Source organism: Lithobates pipiens, unplaced genomic scaffold (genome assembly GCF_037356315.1).
Source record: "Lithobates pipiens isolate NorthernLeopardFrog02 unplaced genomic scaffold, aLitPip1_a1.2 Scaffold_157, whole genome shotgun sequence".
NCBI lineage: Eukaryota > Metazoa > Chordata > Amphibia > Anura > Ranidae > Lithobates > Lithobates pipiens.
In genome coordinates this window covers 1,119,552-1,139,697 of record NW_027507746.1, presented here as the reverse complement: position 1 = coordinate 1,139,697, position 20,146 = coordinate 1,119,552, and the positions used below count along the sequence as shown (strand labels likewise).

Sequence of the window (20,146 nt, the reverse complement as noted above, 5' to 3'; positions counted from 1 at the left end):
ACAACACGGTCCGATAGGACACATTCCGACGGATTCTCCAACTGTGTGTACAAGGGCTAAGACATCTATCTCCTATATTGCCATCTAATTTGGTCTGTAATGCATCTAGGCAGTGATTGCTCCATACCTTTCATGGATCCTGGTGGTCTGTCTTCTCTAAAACACACTCAGGAGATCTATCTTTGATGTTTCTGTAAAACCAATCTCAAACGAGTCTGGGATATTTCTAATCTCATTCTTTGTTCTAATTTGGAAGGTACATATATCTCAATATTACCCTTTATACTATAATAATTTCAGGAAGTCTATTACCAGTATTTTCCCGATATTCAGATTTTTGGGAAGAGACTTTCTCCTAAACATGATAATGTAAGATGTTTCTTACTATAAAGTCTCAGTTACTGTAATTTCCTTGGTGCTGCTCTTTGATACTACTCCTTCTTTACTCATTATATGACCTCTCTTGATATTTCTTTATTAAATATACATTTTCTTCCTTTTCCAGTTGAAACCACTAGAGGTACGGCTTCAACAGGAAGTTAATTCCTCATGTCTCTCCTTGGATGCTGGGGATGTTGTCACTGTCATTAATGCTGGGTAAGGAAATTATTATTTGTTCACTGATGTGTCCACTTGCCTCAATCCCCCATTCATCTCCCATAATACACTGTTCATAACTGTTCAAAAAAAAGAATTGGCCATAATATGTGTATGTGTATGTCAATGTTGTAAGTGTGTCGGGACTCTACAGGTTAAAGGACCGCATAAATAGCTGCAGATGGACACCGGTGGCAAGAAAAAGCGCCCAGAGGCGATTCAGTTCGTATAGGTAGCGCTATATAAGTCATTCATTCATTCATTCATTCATAACTGGTCATCATTCATCTTCTACAATGAATGAATATTTCCTTGCTGATTACTCTTTATCCATCCATTGCTCACTATCTTCCATTTATCGTCCACTATCTATGATCTGTGTGCTTGATCTAGAGAAGGTCATGGTGGCAGCAGAAAAATTGGCATTAGGTTTCAATTTATGTTGCAACTTTTCCCTGTGGGGTTTCTTCCCAGGCCACCTGGAAGATATGATCCGGGGCCTGGTCTCACGTACCTGATAGGAGATTGATATGACAAGGTTGGCCTCTCATATCTCCAGCCCTGGCCCCACTGAGAGTGGAACAGAGGGTACCAAGGCACAGGAGGAACACGAGTACCAGCAGTTGTTAATAGGAGAACTTGCAGCTGGAGTAGGAGATCCTGGGAAGAAGGTGGACCACCTGGGCAGGAACTGTAGCTGTGTTTAGGAAACCAGCCGAGATTAAAGGGGCAATCCACTTGTGCTGCAGGTTCAGGATGCATAGCTTGTAAGAACTCTCAGTGAAGTGCAGAGCAGGTGCAGTGTACAGCCAGGCGAGCACTCGAGCAGGAAGGACAGCCAGGATTGGAGATAGAAGTGTGGTCACAGAAATAGCCAGGGTCATCAACAGGTGGGCCGCGAGGTACCAAATCATAAGCAGAGCCAAAGTCAGGAACAGAGCTGGGGTCAAGAATTAAGTGACAAATCAGAAGCAGGATCCAAGATCAGGTCAGGTGCAAGCTTGGTCAGCAACAAGGGAAGAACGCAGGATGCAGGGAACAGCTGAAAGACCAATTAGCAGTTAGGTATGAGCAGAACCATCCTTAAATAGCCCATATGGCGCCAGCATGCACTGTGTACACACGCTCCAGTGCACATTCCTGCACGCTTTCGGGTGCCTAGTCACTATTCTGCTAATGATTCCGCATGCATGTGCATTTCTGAGAACTGAACATCTGGAAAGCATTCTCTGACACCTGGACTTCTCCATGTTTAAGATGCCCAAGACTGTTCCAGCTTTAGCTTCTCAGGTGGCAACTATATAAGAAAAACAACCCAGGCAGATGCTGCTTTCCAAGAAAATTAATTTTCATTTGTACCAGTACTTATATGTTCCTTGTATTGCTGGATAAGACCTTAGTAAATTTCTTCCCACAGGTTAGACGTTAAGCTCTGGAGAGTACAGGATCCGCGGACTCTCAAGATTGGAGCTTTACCCACCACTGTCATCTATGCAGAGGACTTCGGCAATGCCTGTAACTCTTTGCACTTGTCCATTAGTCTGGAGAAGGTATCTCTTAGGAATGATGACTCACATAAAGAGTAAGTCTTTTGCCACCCCTGAGTAAATTAAGTAATGGTACTTCTCACGTACTCATGAGTTCTTGTTTCTTTCAGGATGAGAGCCATAGCAAAGGAGGATCAAAGAAGATACGGTCATGATCATGTTAGCGAGAGATTGCTGCGTCAACGACGTAAGTGTCTCCATGTGGTAACGAGCATTAACCCACCTCACCCCTTCTTTTCTTTCATCCCTTTTCATCTTCCAAGCTTCGCCATTGATTCTGTTTCATTTTGGTCTGTTTCTCCAATTTTTCTCATATCTTTTCTCTCACATTCATCTGAATTGCCTCCTCAGGTATGTCTAGAAGTCTGGATAACATCCCTGAATGGCTTATAAAGGACAAGCCTCATAGCCAGCCCTCATCTAAGCCCTGCAGATTGGAAATGAATTGCATAGCAGCTCCGTCCCATAAACTGTTTTCAAGACAACTGAGTGACCAGCCCCCACGGCATTTGGTGGACAATCACCGTCGTTCAACTCCTCACAAAACAACATGCTCCAAGGATGGGTTTCTGGCTGTGCCCACCATGAATTGCCACAGTCAGTCCATGAGCTTTAAGAAAGATAAATTTCCATCTAACCCAAACTTGGGTCCTAAAGAAACTGTGATTGTCCCTGAACTGACACGTGATTGTTCACCTCGAAGAAGCAGCAAGAGGATGACACACGGAGAACTGCTGAAAAAGATCAGAGAGGTAAGGACACTGAGTGGTCTAGAGGCTATTAAAACACTTTTTCAAACATTTTGGGTTTAGAGTAGCAAGGGAGCTGGTTGATGGGAATGAAATTGTATTAGTTTCTCCTGATGCCCCATTGCCAATCTCAAGCTCCAGTGATTCCCCATAGTCTTCAGTCTGGCACTGAGAGGGACAGGAAGGGATCATAACTTGGAAATTCTGTGTCTAGGACCTTAAATGTGTCAGATTGTGGAAAGGAGGACAGCCAGATGGAGCAGAGGAGCACTCCTACTCTCCACAGCCAATCTACATGGAGTAGGCCTTCAGGGACTGTGGCTTCCTTTTTAGATGCAACACCATCTTTGATCTTTTTCATCTGGATCCGTAGTCTCCAAACTTCCCGAACAAAGAGCCAGTTTACTGTTCTTCAGATTTTTAGGAGGGCCAGACTGTGGTCAGTGGGAGAAGCAAATGTTCTGGTCTTGGTGGTCAACGAGAGTAAACTATGCCTGTGGTCAGTAGGAGAAGGAATATTGTCCGAACATTGGCTTCAGTGGCAGGAATAGTGCCACTGGTAACAGTGAGAGGACTAGTGCCCTGTCATTGGTGGCAGTGGGAGGCATAGTGCCCCATCATTGGTGTCAGTGGAAGGAATAGTGCCCCATCATTGGTGTCAGTGGAAGGATTAGTGCCTCATCATTGGTGTCAGTGGCAAGAACAGTGCCTCGTCATTGATATCAGTGGAAGGAATAGTGCCCCATCACTGGTGTCAGTGGGAGGAATAGTTTACCATTATTGGTGTCAGTGGGAGGAATAGTACCCCATCATTGGTGTCAGTGGGAAGTATAGTACTCCATCATTAGTGTCAGTGGGAGGAAAAGTGTCCCATCATTGGTATTCGTGGGAGGAATAGTGCCCCATAATTGGTGTCAGTGGGAGGAATAGTGCCTTATCATTGGTATTAGGGGGAAGAATAGTGCCCCATCATTGGTATCAGTGGGAAGAATAGTTCCCCATCATTTGTGTGGAATGAGTGGAAAGAATAGTACACCACCATTGGTGTCAGTAAAAGGAATAGTGCCCCATCATTGATGTCAGTGCGAGGAACGGTTTTCCAACGTATATATTAATGAGAGGAATAGTCCCTTTTGATGTTGACGTTTGCTGATCCACAGTCAGGCTGGCTAAAATGTTCCTCTGTGGGCAATACGTTATCAGGATGTAGATTCCTTTATAGGGCCCCAAACACGGCCCCTTTACTTCTACGCTGAAAGATCCATAAATAATCCATCCAATGAAATATGTGGAGGCATCAGATCAACAGTAAAGTGAATTTATTTACCACTGACTCAAAACTGCAACCTCCACGTTCCTTTTCATGATGGGTACACCTTAACAGAAACAATGCATTTTACAGGCACCACTGAAAACCTGGCGGATGTGGATACACAGTATAATGTCTATAATGTCTACTTTTCTGCAGGTGGAGGATCAGATCCATGGAGTGACACCAGAGAAGTGCCATGAAGCCCTGCGTTTCTTCGGAGGAGACGTGACACGGGCCGTCCAGCACTTAAAGGTGACAGTTTCCTAATAAATCAATAAACTGCTCATATCAGAGGTGAATGTAAATTGGGAGTCGCCGACAAATGTCTCATCTTCATCCTTGGTGCTCGGCACATACTGTAGCTGTGTGAGAACATCTTCATGGGGCATAAAACCATTGTATGAATTACTGAGGTCAAGTGTGCCCAGGATGCCGGCACCATAACATCTGGGACATGAGGGAGATCCACAACGCACACAACAGCACCCAAATGTCTACACAATATCACATGTGCTATTTAAAAGAGCCTCATTTTGAGTACCCAAAGATTGGAACCATCGGTGCCCGGAATAGTTTGGAGGTTTGAGTACAATCTTGAGAAATTATTCCCTGGTGGCCATGGAGGACCTTCTGAGGAGACTAGTTCCCTGGCTGACTATAATACGTTCTGCATTACTGACCTAGAACAAGCCTGGAGATCAGGGAAGGCTTTATCCTTCATCTGTATTCTTGGTCCAGATCAATGCCTCAGTCAGAACTAAAGCATATGGGTCAGCATAACAGCCTGGCACTAGCATTTTCAAAACATGAGGTTAGAAATGGAAACTATTGTAAATATACCAAAAGAGAGCAGAAAATCTGTAAAAGATAATTTGGGTTGGGTGTTGAGACTTATTTTTAAGGCCTGTTGGCTGCTACAGCCTTTCACCATACTGTGTGGCTTGGAGACAAGATAGCATGAGCCCTTGGCACCATCACAGTGAACTTCCAGGTGATATCTTCATAAAAATATGTAATTCATATCATGACATTCCAGAGCAAAATCAAATCATGCTTTGAAGTTATTGTATAGATAGGCAACTATATTGTAGCTTAAAAAACACGAGTTTCCTAGAGGGCAGTATCAATACACATTTAGGGGTGGAAGACAATCTTTCCAAAAAAGGTAAGGTGATCATAAAGTGGGGGAAACAAAAGGTAGGGTGATCAGCAGGTGGAGGAGTCAGGAGGTAGGGCTGTCAGAAGGTGGGGTGATCAGGAGGTATGGTTGTCAAAAGGTGGGGGTTGCCAGAAGGTAGGGTGGTCAAAAAGGTGGGATTGTCAGGAGGTAGGGTCATCAGAAGGTGAGGGTTGTCAGAAGGTGGGGTGGTAAGAAGGTGGGGATTTCAGAAAGCAGGGTCATCAGAAGGTGGAGGTGGTCAGAATGTGGGGTGGTCAAAAGGTGAAGATTGTCAGAAGGTGGGGTGGTCAGAAGGTGGGGTGGTCAGAAGGTGGGGTTGTCAGGAGGTAGTGTCATCAGAAGGTGGGGGTTGTCAGAAGGTGTTGTGGTCAGAAGGTTGGGTTGTTAGAAGGTGTGATGGTCAGAAGGTGGGTTTTGTCAGGAGGTAGAGTCCTTAGAAGGTGAGGATGTCAGCAGGTAGGGTTGTCAGAAGGTGTTGTGGTCAGAGGGTGGGGTGGTCAGAAGGTGGGGTGGTCCAGAAGTAGGGTCATTAGAAGATGGGGTGGTCAGGAGGTAGGGTCATCAGAAGGTGGGGTGGGCCAAAGGTGGAGTGGTCAGAACATAGGGATTGTCAGAAGGTGGGGTGATCAGAAGGGGAGTAGTCAGAAGATGGGTAGTCAGAAGGTGGGGTTATCAGAAGCTTGGGTGGTCAAAAGGTGGGGTTGTCAGGAAATAGGGTCGTCAGAAGGTGGTTAAGAGGTACAGTATGGTTGCCAGGAGGTAGGTCAGAAGGAGGGGGTGGTCAGAAGGTAGGACCATCAGAAGCCGGGGTGGTCAGAAAGTGGAGTTGTCAGAAGATAGGAATTTTCAGAAGGTGGGGTGGTCAAAAGTTGGCTAGTCAGAAGGTGTGGTGGTCAGGAGGTAGGGTTGTCAGAAGGTGGGGGATGTCAGAAGGTGGGGTGGGCAGAAGATAGGGATTGTCATACGGTTGGGTTGTCAGAAGGTGGGGATTGTCAGAAGGTGGAGTGGTCAGAAGGTGGGGGAATAAGAAGATGGGGTTGTCAGGAGGTAGGGCAAAGGGTGGGGGTGTCAGAAGGTTGGAATTGTCAGACGGTGGGGTGGTCAGAAAGTGGGGAAGTCTGAAGGTGGGGTTATCATAAGGTGGGGATTGTTAGGGAAGGATTTCAGTAGTTATGGTGGTCAGAAGGTGGGTTTTCCAGAAGGTTGGGTTGTCTGGAGGTGGGGTGATCAGAAGGTGGGGTTGTCAGGAGGTAGGGATGCCAAAAGATGGGGTTGTCATAAGAATTCAAATTGGAGTCATCTTAAATTACGAATACAGGAATACAGTGGGACTTTTAGAACAAGTTGGAGGGAATTGTCAACTCTGTCATGGGGAATAGAGGTGTAAACATTATTTAAAGCCCTGGTTCCTTATTCAGGATACACCCCACAGGAGACATCCATTGCATTTTGATCAGTTGGCTTACTGTGCCTATTTCATGTTTTTTTGATTTATGCAGCATCATGATCAAGTTTTTGTAACAATAAACTTCTTAAGAGCACATCAGTAGAATTGACCCACATTTCCCAATGTAAAGCTCTGTTGTCATGCAGTTCTTTCTTCTCTCTCTTCAGGTGGTCCATCTGTACAACATGAGTCGGTACAGTAAGGAGGAGTGCCGCCGCATTCTGGAGAACGTCAACTGGAACCAGGAAGCAGCTTTAAACTATGCCCTGCGACATAGGAACCCTCACTAATGGGACTGAGTGAAGGTTCCTCCCTTCTTGCGGAGATATTCAGAATTCTTGATTGCCTAGAGAGGTATCGATAAACATGGCTCTACATATTTGGATTTTCAATCACAGTTCTTACTCTACACACAGAGACGTCTTAAACTGGTGTCCGGGTAGAGATGGTAGAAGCTTCTGAATGCACTGGTTGACTTTTCTTCTGAATTCTGAGCCTACCACGTTCTCAGCATCCCATCTGCCAATAAATTGACTTTTGAGGTCCCAGCAGAACCGAGTGGCGGTAATGGAGAAATTTCACTGGAGGAATTTCCCTGGCTAAACCGTTTAGTAAAATAGGGCAGCAACATGCTAAATGTATTACCTCTGCATCATCTGTGTCCAAAATCGAGAAGGACCAGATTGTGTTTTCTGGTGTCCAACTTGGAACTGGCATGTGCTCGTGTTCAAAATGGTGTCACGTTTATTGGTGGTGTTCTTGCTTTAGGACATCACTGGTGGATCATCGATGGTCAGCTACCAAAGAGGGCATTCCAGTCATAGAATGTTTTACTGCACAAAGATCAACTGCCACTGCCACTGCCACGTTGAGCTTGGCGTGACACTAAGCCCCAGCTGGCGTTTTCAGAAAGAAGAGTCTGAGAACCTGTAGGAGGAGCTGTGAAGAGAACAAATATTTTGAACAATAATTATCATTTTATTTTACCACCACCAGGGGTTTTGGTTTGTTTCTGATGTATGGATAGATAATATTAATGTACGTTATATTAAACTTTACCATAAATGATTATTTAAAGGGAACTCGTCCAGGCCTGATAAGATGGGATGTGGGTGGGGGCTAAGTGCGTAGTGCTGAGATGGCAATGCCAATAATGATATCCAACTCGGTGATCGTGAATAGTCGAAGCCCAACAAACCCGTAGACTGTACCATCAGTGACTGGGGCTCATGGTGGCCACCATTGTGGGAAACCTTCTGGACATAGTCCTCCTCTCTCAAGGTAAGGTGTGTACGGTGCAATGTTTTACTTTGTAAAAAAATTCAGGAAATTCGCTGGACAAAGTTTCTTACAAAGGTGGGACTGGTGATGATGGGTTGGGGTAGGGCGACATGACATCGGAAATTTAACATCGGCCTTGGCAAATTGTAATCTACAAAGGATCAAGACTTAGGAAACCATAAAATGGGAAGGAGATCCAAGTCCGAGGCATAAATGCAACAGATGAGATTTGGGTCTGGTAGTAATTCCGGCCATTGACACATTTCTAATAGGCAATGATATGGGGGTCTCGGGGCATTTGGCCATAATAATAATAAGTGTAATTTCTACATCAGTGAATCAGCAGTTCAACTAAGGCATGCAAGCAGGTGCTTCCGAGGGGCTTACTGTGTTATGTGTATTTTTGTATATGTTATTGTTCTAATTGCTTTGTTTGCATTTATGTGTTAGACTGTATATTGTAATATGAGTTAACGGCGCTGTTTCGTTATGTTGCCTTGCAGAGCCGGTACGTTCTGAGAAGCAAGGGTTAACACTGCTGGCTAGGTTTTCCCGGGCTTTTTCGGGAGGTACCGCCCTCTGCAAGGGAAAACCATTAAAAGGGGAGCTGCCTTTAGGGTAGGGGTTCAGTTCAGCTCTGCTCCATGATGGGAAGGGAAGAGGAGCTGTTTCAGGATGTAACGGCTTCTTCTTCTGAAACCCCTCCCCCACTTGTGGGAACCCAGTCGGGGGAGGTTCCAGGGATATGGAACCGTGCCACTGCTAAGTGGGCTAATGGACTCCAAAATGACTTTCTCACCTATATGAGGTATGACCACCTCATAGGGCAGGGGCACCAGAAAACATCTGAGGGGCAGGAAGAAGCCCTTTGTAGTAGGAAAGAGATTTATGAACAATTGCCTGTATATTCTGTATATTTTAACAACTTTTTAGTAAAGAACTTTGTTGTTACATAACTTTGCCTGGTCTGAAGTCACTTTAGTATGACTGTAAAGGGGTGCATGTGTGCTTGCTGTAGCCCAGAACGGGTTTCACAACCAGGGACAAGATGAGTTATAGAAGATGTAGTGCAGATGTCTTTCAGTGAAGCTATTTAGAGGAGGAGACATTGACTTTGCTAATGACCACAATACTACTGTTGAGTGCATAAGCAGCCAGCTGGTCAGGAAGTGGTGGTGACTTGATATAGGCGATAGAAGGCCCTGGTAGTGAAAGAGCTTGTGTGCATAGACTTCTTCCCTAGTGACTGGAACCCCAATACTGCGTCCAACTCATGGCACGGTAGGAGTTACATAGTTACATAGTAGGTGAGGTTGAAAAAAGACACAAGTCCATCAAGTCCAACCTATGTGTGTGATTATATGTCAGTATTACATTGTATTTCCCTGTATGTTGCAGTCATTCAGGTGAGACCACCGCCTGTGGAAGGGAATTCCACATCCTTTCCGGTCTTACAGTAAAGAACCCTCTACCTAGTTTAACCACTTCCCGACCGCCGCACGACGATGTACGTCGACAGCATGGCACGGGCAGGCATATGGGCGTACATGTACGTCCCTGCCTTCCCGCGGGTCGGGGGCCCAATCGGGCCCCCGCCCGGTGCCAGCGGCGGTCGGTATCCGTGCAGGAGCGATCGGTGATGAGGGGGCGGCCATTCATTCATGGCCACCCCCTCGCGATCGCTCCTGACGAATGGGAGTGAAGCATTGCATCACTTCCTCTCCTGTAATGTAAACACAGGAGAGGAAGTGATGTAATCTCTCCTCTGTGTCGGTATTTTTCGTTCCGGCACTGAGGAGAGAGGTTCGGTGAGTTGCACAAGCACTACACTACACAGTAGAACATGCCAGGCACACTCACACCCCCCCTTTACCCCCCCAATTACCCCTGCCCCCCCAGTCACAGTGACACCAATGCATATTTTTTTTTTTTGCATTGGTGTCATTTGTGACTTTAATAACTGTTAGGGCAGTTAGGGTTAGCCCCCTTTAGTTCTAATGTACCCCCCTAACCCCCCCAATAAAGGTTTAACCCCGTGATCACCCCCCGTCGCCAGTGTCACTAAGGCTGGGTTCACATTGCAGCGGTTTATGAGAACGGATGTGATTCGCACCGCACTGCAGTGCAAATCACATCCGATCTCTGCGATTCGAGTTCAGCCATTCGCCGCACCCGCCGCACCCGCCGCACCCGCCGCAAATTCGCACGGGACCCTTTTTTTGGTCCGCAGCAGAATCGGATTGCATGGGTGTTCACACCATGCGATCCGAGTTTGCAGATCGCACTGCGATATGCGAACTGATCTGGGGGTGTCATTAACATTTCACTGACACTCCCAGCAGTTCGCATAGGGCAGTGTGAACTGCCGCCGGGAGGCATGCGATGCGGGAACCCGCCGCGGATTCGTGGCGTTCCCGCATCGCTCCAGTGTGAACCCAGCCTAATAAGCGATAATTTTTCTGATCGCTGTATTAGTGTCACAGGTGACGCTAGTTAGGCAGGTAGGTATTTAGGTTCGCCGCAGCTTTTTATAGCGCCAGGGACCCCCATATACTACCGCATAAAGCCCCCTGATTGCCCCCTAGTTAACCCTTTCACCAGTGATCACCATATAACTGTTACAGGTGACGCTGGTTGGTTAGTTATTTTTTTATAGTTTCAGGGCACCCGCCATTTATTACCTAATAAAGGTTTAACCCCCTGATCACCCGGCGGGTGTCATTTGTGACTAATAACTGTTAGGGCAGTTAGGGTTAGCCCCCTTTAGTTCTAAGGTACCCCCCTAACCCCCCAATAAAGGTTTAACCCCGTGATCACCCCCCGTCGCCAGTGTCACTAAGGCTGGGTTCACATTGCAGCGGTTTATGAGAACGGATGTGATTCGCACCGCACTGCAGTGCAAATCACATCCGATCTCTGTGCGATTCAAATTCAGCCATACAGATAGTATGGCTGAATTCGTGTCGCACCCGCCGCACCCGTCGCAAACTCGCACGGGACCCTTTTTTTGGTCCGCAGCAGAATCGGATCGCATGGGTGTTCACACCATGCGATCCGAGTTTGCAGATCGCACTGCGATATGCGAACTGATCTGGGGGTGTCATTAACATTTCACTGACACTCCCAGCAGTTCGCATAGGACAGTGTGAACTGCCGCCGGGAGGCATGCGATGTGGGTACCCGCCGCGGATTCGTGGCGTTCCCGCATCGCTCCAGTGTGAACCCAGCCTAATAAGCGATCGTTTTTCTGATCACTGTATTAGTGTCACAGGTGACGCTAGTTAGGCAGGTAGGTATTTAGGTTCGCCGCAGCTTTTTATAGCGCCAGGGACCCCCATATACTACCGCATAAAGCCCCCTGATTGCCCCCTTGTTAACCCTTTCACCAGTGATCACCATATAACTGTTACAGGTGACGCTGGTTGGTTAGTTATTTTTTTTATAGTTTCAGGGCACCCGCCATTTATTACCTAGTCTCACTAGTGTACCCCTAAATTTAGGGGTGTCTACTTTCCAAAATGGGGTCATTTGGGGGGGGTTTGTGTCATCTTGGCATTTTATGGCCTTCAAAACTGTAACGCCCTTAGAAAGCCTGAGGCGGTGCTTGGTTTTCGGGGCCCCGTACGCGGCTAGGCTCCCAAAAAGTCCCACATATGTGGTATCCCCGTACTCAGGAGAAGCAGCAGAATTTATTTTGGGGTGTCATTTCACATATGCCCATGGCATGCGTGAGCAATATATCATTTAGTGACAACTTTGTGAAAAAAAAAAAAAAAAAAGTTTGTAATTTTCCCGCAACTTGTGGCAAAATATAAAATATTCCATGGACTCAACATGCCTCTCAGCAAATAGCTTGGGGTGTCTACTTTCCAAAATGGGGTCATTTGTGGGGGTTTTGTGCCATCTTGGCATTTTATGGCCTTCAAAACTGTAATAGTTAGTGAGAAGTGAAATCAAAAATTTACGCCCTTAGAAAGCCTGATGGCGGTGCTTGGCTTTCGGGGCCCCGTACGCGGCTAGGCTCCCAAAAAGTCCCACATATGTGGTATCCCCGTACTAAGGAGAAGCAGCAGAATTTATTTTGGGGTGTCATTTCACATATGCCCATAGCATGTGTGAGCAATATATCATTTAGTGACAACTTTGTGTAAAAAAAAAAAAAAAAAAAAAAAAATGTTGTCATTATTCAATCGCTTGAGGCAAAAAAATAAAATATTCAATGGGCTCAACATGCCTCTTATCAATTTCCTTAGGGGGTCTACTTTCCAAAATGGGGTCATTTGGGGGGGTTTTGTACTGCCCTGCCATTTTAGCACCTCAAGAAATGAGATAGGCAGTCGTAAACTAAAAGCTGCGTAAATTCCAGAAAACGTACCTTAGTTTGTAGATGTGACAACTTTTGCGCAAACCAATAAATATACAGTTATTGACTTTTTTTTTACCAAAGACATGTGGCTGAATACATTTTGGCCTAAATGTATGACTAAAATTGAGTTTATTGGATTTTTCTAATAACAAAAAGTAGAAAATATCATTTTTTTTTCAAAATTTGCGGTCTTTTTATGTTTATATCGCAAAAAATAAAAATCGCAGAGTCAGTCAAATACCTTTAAAAGAAAGCTCTATTTGTGGGAAGAAAAGGACGCAAATTTTGTTTGGGTACAATATTGCATGACCGCGCAATTACCAGTTAAAGCAGCGCAGTGCCAAATTGTAAAAAGACCTCTGGTCCGGTCTGAAAGTGATTAAGTTAAGGTTAAATCTCTTTTCTTCTCATTTTAATGCGAAAAAGTTTTATCCCTATTTTGGGGTCATCAGTATAATATTTGTATGAGTTAGATACAGTAATGAGGTTCCTTTCCTCTCTTTTCTCCACTCTCCTCATCTCTCTCCTCTCTCCTTATCTCTCTCCTCTTCTCTCTCCTCTCTCCTCATCTCTCTCCTCTTCTCTCTCCTCATCTCTGTCCTCATCTCTCTCCTCTTCTCTCTCCTCATCTCTGTCCTCATCTCTCTCCTCTTCTCTCTCCTATTCTCTCTCCTATTCTCTCTCCTCTTCTCTCCTCTTCTCTCTCCTCTCTCCTCATCTCTGTCCTCATCCCTCTCCTCTTTTCTCTCCCTTTATCTCTCCTCTTCTCCCGCCTCTCTCTCCTCTCCTCTCTCCTCTTCTCTCTCCTCTTTTCTCTCCTCTCTCCTCTTCTCTCTCCTCTCTCCTCTCCTCTCTCCTCTCCTCATCTCTCTCCTTTGCTCTCTCCTCATCTCTCTCCTTTCCTCTCTCCTCTTCTCTCTCCTCTCCTCTCTCCTCATCTCTCTTCTCTCTCCTCTTCTCTCTCCTCTCTCCTCATCTCTATCCTCTCTCCTCTTCTCTCTCCTCATCTCTCTCCTCTTCTCTCATCCCTTCTCTCTCCTCTTCTCTCTCCTCTCCTCTCTCCTCTCATCCCTCCTCTCTCCTCATCTCTGTCCTCATCCCTCTCCTCTTTTCTCTCCCTTTGTCTCTCCTCTTCTCTCTCCTCTCCTCTCTCCTCTCTCCTCTATTCTCTCCTCTCCTCATCTCTCTCCTTTCCTCTCTCCTCATCTCTCTCCTTTCCTCTCTCCTCTTCTCTCTCCTCTCCTCTCCTCTCTCCTCATCTCTCTCCTCTTCTCTCTCCTCTCTCCTCATCTCTATCCTCTCTCCTCTTCTCTCTCCTCATCTCTCTTCTCTTTTCTCTCCCTTTGTCTCTCCTCTTTTCTCTCCTCTCTCTCCTCTTCTCTCTCCTCTTCTCTCTCCTCTTCTCTCTCCTCTTCTCTCTCCTCTCCTCTCCTTTCCTCTCTCCTCTTCTCTCTCCTCTCCTCTCTCCTCTTCTCTCTCCTCTCTCCTCTTCTCTCTCCTCATCTCTCTCCTCTTCTCTCTCCTCTCCTCTCTCCTCCTCTCTCCTCCTCTCCTCGCTCCTCTTATCTCTCCTCTCTCCTCATCTCTCTCCTTATCTCTTTCATATTCTCTCTCCTCTCTCATCATCTCTCTCTTCTCTCTCCTCTCCTCGCTCCTCATCTCTCTCCTCTTCTCTCTCCTCTCCTCTCTCCTTGTCTCTCTCCACTTCTCTCTTCTCTCTCCTCTTCTCTCCCCTCTCCTCTTCTCTCTCCTTTCTCCTAATTTCTCTCCTCTCCCCTCTTCTATCCCCTCTCCTCTCTTCTCTCCTCTCCCTTCTTTTCTCTCCCTTGCCTTCTCCCCCCCCCCCCGTCTCTCCTCTCCTCTCCCCTCGTATCTTCTCTTCTATCCCCTCTTCTATCGCCTCTCCTCTCTCCTCTCCTCTCTCCTCTTTCCTCTCCATTGTCTTCTCTCCTCTCCTCTTTCTCTTCTCCTGCCCCCCCCCCCACCACATCTTTTTTCATTCCCAAGCCCCTGACTTTCATCTAAAAGTCTTTCCTGCAGTTCTTCCCCTATTGGGTGGTAACCAGCAAGCTGCCCCATTAGCAGTCCCCAAGAACAATGAGTGACCCGGCCCCGCGGCCCCTCCTGGCCACCTCCACAATCCAATGTCTCCCATACACTAAGATTCAGCTCTTCAGCTCTGCTCACCAGGGCTCCCTCCAGACAGGACCCGAGCATCAATTTTAATGTTACCTTGCCTTCTTCCTTCATTTTATTATTTTTTCCCCCCTTAAAAGCCCCATCCACCTTTTTTCATAGATCACACTTTCCTTGTGTCATATAACATCTCCCTCCAGGGGGAGCAACTACACAACACAAGCTTCTATAATATAGATAAGTGGCTTTAAAATGTAGGGAAACCTAAATAACACCTGGAGATCACTTTCTACCACATATTGCTGAGTACACACCGTTACTGAGGACACTGCACTTCCTAAAGGAGTGAAACGTCATTAGACAGAGAACCTTAAGGGGGAACCAAAGTTCAATTTTAAGCAAACCTTGTCTCTGCAATTTGTGTGTTAGGAGTGTGAAACATACTGCAGAAAGGTTATTAACAATCTACAACATGGACACTAGATGGCGGCAGACAGATAAATGACAATCTACAACATGAACACTAGATGGCAGCAGACTGATAAATGACAATCTACAACATGGACACTAGATGGCGGCAGACAGATAAATGACAATCTACAACATGAACACTAGATGGCAGCAGACAGATAAATGACAATCTACAACATGGACACTAGATGGCGGCAGACAGATAAATGACAATCTACAACATGGACACTAGATGGCGGCAGACAGATAAATGACAATCTACAACATGAACACTAGATGGCAGCAGACAGATAAATGACAATCTACAACATGGACACTAGATGGCGGCAGACAGATAAATGACAATCTACAACATGGACACTAGATGGCGGCAGACAGATAAATGACAATCTACAACATGAACACTAGATGGCAGCAGACAGATAAATGACAATCTACAACATGGACACTAGATGGCGGCAGACAGATAAATGACAATCTACATCATGAACACTAGATGGCGGCAGACTGATAAATGACAATCTACATCATGAACACTAGATGGCGGCAGACTGATAAATGACAATCTACATCATGAACACTAGATGGCGGCAGACTGATAAATGACAATCTACATCATGAACACTAGATGGCGGCAGACTGATAAATGACAATCTACAACATGGACACTAGATGGCGGCAGACTGATAAATGACAATCTACAACATGGACACTAGATGGCGGCAGACTGATAAATGACAATCTACAACATGAACACTAGATGGTGGCAGACAGATAAATGACAATATACATCATGAACACTATATGGCGGCAGACAGATAAATGACAATCTACAACATGGACACTAGATGGCGGCAGACTGATAAATGACAATATACATCATGAACACTAGATGGCGGCAGACAGATAAATGACAATATACAACATGGGCACTAGATGGCGGCAGACGGATAAATGACAATCTACAACATGGACACTAGATGGCGGCAGACGGATAAATGACAATCTACAACATGAAACACTAGATGGCAACAGACAAATGACAATCTACAACATAAACACTAGATGGCAACAAAAATGACAATCTACAACATAAACACTAGATGGCGACAAAAATGACAATCTACAACATGAACACTAGATGGCGGCAGACGGATAAATGACAATCTACAACATGGACACTAGATGGCGGCAGACGGATAAAAGACAATCTACAACATGAAACACTAGATGGCAACAGACAAATGACAATCTACAACATGAACACTAGATGGCAGCAGACAGATAAATGATAATCTACAACATGGACACTAGATGGCGACAGACAGATAGATGACAATCTACATCATGAACACTAGATGGCGGCAGACAGATAAATGACAATATACAACATGGGCACTAGATGGCAGCAGAAAGATTATTATTATTATCATATAGGATTTATATAGCACCAACAGTTTGAGCAGCGCTTTACAATATAAAAGGGAGAAAGTACAGTTACAATACCATAAAATACAAGAGGGTTAAGAGGGCCCTGCTCAGAAGAACTTATAATCGAATAGGCTGGGGACAAGTGGTTCAAAAGGGTTTTAACTGTGGGGAATAAGCTGCTGGAAGTGATAAAAGATTAGTTGGAGGTGTACTAGGCTTCCCTGAAGAGAGGAGTTTTCAGGGATCGCCTAAAGACAGTCAGAGTAGGAGGCAGCCAAACAGATAGAGGTATGAGAGTTCCAGAGGATGGGAGAGGCTCTGGAGAAGTTCTGGAGATGAGCGTGGGAGGAGGAGACGAGCTAGAGCTAGAGAGCAGGCGGTCTTGGGAGGAGCGGAGGAGAGTTGGGTGATATTTGGAAACAAAATTGGTGATGCAGCTTTGTATATTGTTGTTAGTATTTTGAATTTAATTCACTGGGCAATCAAAAGTCAGAGGAGGGATTGGCAGAGAGGGGTGGCGGACACCGAATGGAAGGCCAGTGGAGGGATTGGCGGAGAGGGGTGGCGGACACCGAATGGAGGGCCAGTGGAGGGATTGGCAGAGAGGGGTGGTGGACACCGAATGGAGGGCCAGTGGAGGGATTGGCGGAGAGGGGTGGCGGACACCGAATGGAGGGCCAGTGGAGGGATTGGCAGAGAGGGGTGGCGGACATCGAATGGAGGGTCAGTGTAGGGATTGGCGGAGAGGGGTGGCGGACATCGAATGGAGGGCCAGTAGAGGGATTGGTTGAGAGGGATGGTGGACACCGAATGGAGGGTCAGTGGAGGGATTGGTTGAGAGGGGTGGCGGACACCGAATGGAGGGCCAGTGGAGGGATTGGCAGAGAGGGGTGGCGGACATCGAATGGAGGGTCAGTGTAGGGATTGGCGGAGAGGGATGGCGGACATCGAATGGAGGGCCAGTAGAGGGATTGGTTGAGAGGGATGGTGGACACCGAATGGAGGGCCAGTGGGGGGGATTGGTGGAGAGGGGTGGTGGACACTGAGCAGTTGGTAAGGTTGATGAGTCTGGCTGCAGCATTCATGACAGACTGAAGAGGGGATAGCCTATGGAGAGGCAAGCCAGAGAAGGGAGTTGGTATTGTCAAAGCAAGACATAAGGGAGTGAATGAGTAGTTTGGAGGTTTCATTTGTTAAAAAGGGGTGAATTTTGGAGATGTTATAGTGATGAATTTTACAAGCATTTGACAATGATTGAATTTAGGGCTGGAAGGACAGGTCATAGTCTAGGATTACACCTAGTAGCCTGACGTTAGGGGAGGGATTGATGATTGCATTATTGACCTCAGGGGAGGGATTGATGATTGCATTATTGACCTCAGGGGAGGGATTGATGATTGCATTATTGACCTCAGGGGAGGGATTGATGATTGCATTATTGACCTCAGGGGAGGGATTGATGATTGCATTATTGACCTCAGGGGAGGGATTGATGATTGCATTATTGACCTCAGGGGAGGGATTGATGATTGCATTATTGACCTCAGGGGAGGGATTGATGATTGCATTATTGACCTCAGGGGAGGGATTGATGATTGCATTATTGACCTCAAGGGAGGGATTGATGGTTGCGTTATTGACCTTAATGAAAAAATCATGGAGGGGGGCACAGGCAGGAGGGGAGATATTATTCCCTTGGTTTTAAAGAGATTTAGTTTAAGGGAGTGGTGCAACATCCCTGCTAATATGTCAGTCAGTAATGCGAGAGGAGACTGAAGGGGTGAGGAGTAGAGATCTAGATTTGGGTGTCATTGTGTAGAGATGATATTGGAAGCCACTGGGAGGTTACAAAGTGACCAAGGGAGGAGGAGTAGATTGAGAAGAGGAGGGGTCCGAGGACAGAACCTTGGGGGACCTTTATAGAAAGAGGAAGCGGAGAGCGCTGAAGATGTGCTGTGATAAGTAGGAGAACCAGGATAGAGCAGAATCTTGGAGGACAAGGCAGCGGAGTTTATTGAGGAAGAGCTGATGGTCAACAGTTTCGAAGGCCGCAGACAGGTTCAGTAGTAAGAATATGGAGTAGCGGCTACTGGTTTTAGCAGTTAGTAAATCGTTAGTGAGTTTTAGAAGGGCAGTTTCTGTGTAGTTCTCTCAAGCGAAAGCCAGACTGTAATATAGCCAGTGATATACTGTATCTAGTGACCTCTCCTAGGGTACCGCACCCTCACAACTTGAGAGCCATACTATTCACGTGTCAAACTATAATACCACACAAGGCCGTCTCTGCAGTGGATCGCAGAAAGTTCCAAGATCCAAGAGGTTAGGTCTGATGTGACGAGGTCGCCTCTGAGGAGGTGTTTGAAGAAGTTGAATTAAGCCAAATATCCCAGAGCTTTACATGGGACAGCCCCTAGAGGGATATCTGAGTGGAAATGCCAAGTTGACTAGGTGCTTCCAATAATGGGTGCCACCGGGGACTTCCATTTCAATATTATGGCTTAAAATAGAAGTATACTAAGTACTCTAGTAGGTGGCAAAGGGTTGACCAGGCCCAATATACTGAACTCATGTTATTACTCAGTGGGATTGGAATAGTAGTCAGTGTGAAAAGGAAGCGTGAAAGTTGGGTCCAAAATGCCTGAATCAAGGCACAATGCTAAAATATGTGGGCAAAATCGGCAAAATGTGGGCAAGACACATATCTCCAACATCCCGACGTAACTGAGGGGTAAATCCCGTGCAGCTTTTGGGGGGGTGAGATACAGTATATCCTATGAAGGATTCTAAATTGGATTGGATGGTCTCCAGCAGAAACCAATTGTGACAAGGGTAATTCCATACCTACAGTAGGTCCTCCCAGTGTTCCCCATCCACAACAGACCTTTCTTTGTACAATACACCTGGCAGTGGCAGATAAATACCACTCCTCCATCCTTCAATGTAGCACCCACCAACTTATGAGCCTATGGCAATTACAAAAATACCGTCACCTGTTATTGATGTACCTAGGCCCACGCTATTCTTGGCCATCAGAAAGTTAATATTTGCATAGGATCTTGGGTGGCTTCCGTGGGGCTGTCAGCAATGAGGAAGGTTCCATTATGTCACTTAATGTTTCTTGATATTTACTTTAATCTGAGAACCAGGAAAAAGAAATCTGCCTTTTGTTTTATGGGTGAAACCAGTTGAGATTATGTAATACGGAGGAAAGAGGTGTTACACAACAGTGATCTTTGTGTAGGCCATTAAAGCAACAAAGATCTTAATCTTTTACACGGTGAAAACAATTTTGTTCTCATTTAGGTCTTTTACTGGATTTTTTTTTTTTATTACCAATGTTTTTGTTTAGGTTCGAAAGACAAGCATGTGCGTCTCTGAGGCAGACGGTACTTAGACTTATACAGACTAAATAGCCATGATCTCACACATTGCAAGAAAAGCTTCTTACAAGTTTACATGCATACCAGGTTAAAGTAACATAATAAACAGATAAAATAAAAAGAGACCATGACACATTGCTTATAGCAAACAACAGTCTTATAAAGAATAAGCAAAAGACATTAAATTTAGGAATAGTTTCACTACAAACATACAAAGGTGCAACAACCGAGGTACTCAGGTCATTTGTC

The 20,146-nt window shown here is 45.7% G+C and overlaps 1 protein-coding gene across 2 annotated transcripts in view; it reads left to right on the top strand.

Annotated features, from left to right (window-relative positions):
- The window catches only part of LOC143981435 (non-receptor tyrosine-protein kinase TNK1-like), a 28,486-nt gene extending 19,417 nt beyond the window's left edge, over window positions 1-9,069 (top strand). For both annotated transcript variants that reach the window (XM_077479274.1, XM_077479273.1), the window contains exons 7-12: window positions 506-597; window positions 2,015-2,179; window positions 2,255-2,331; window positions 2,496-2,896; window positions 4,362-4,457; window positions 7,000-9,069. In XM_077479274.1, the coding sequence (XP_077335400.1) occupies window positions 506-597; window positions 2,015-2,179; window positions 2,255-2,331; window positions 2,496-2,896; window positions 4,362-4,457; window positions 7,000-7,122 (954 nt within the window). In that variant the 3' untranslated portion in view covers window positions 7,123-9,069. The remainder of the gene's footprint in view (window positions 1-505; window positions 598-2,014; window positions 2,180-2,254; window positions 2,332-2,495; window positions 2,897-4,361; window positions 4,458-6,999) is intronic.
- The last annotated feature ends 11,077 nt before the right edge of the window (window positions 9,070-20,146 follow it).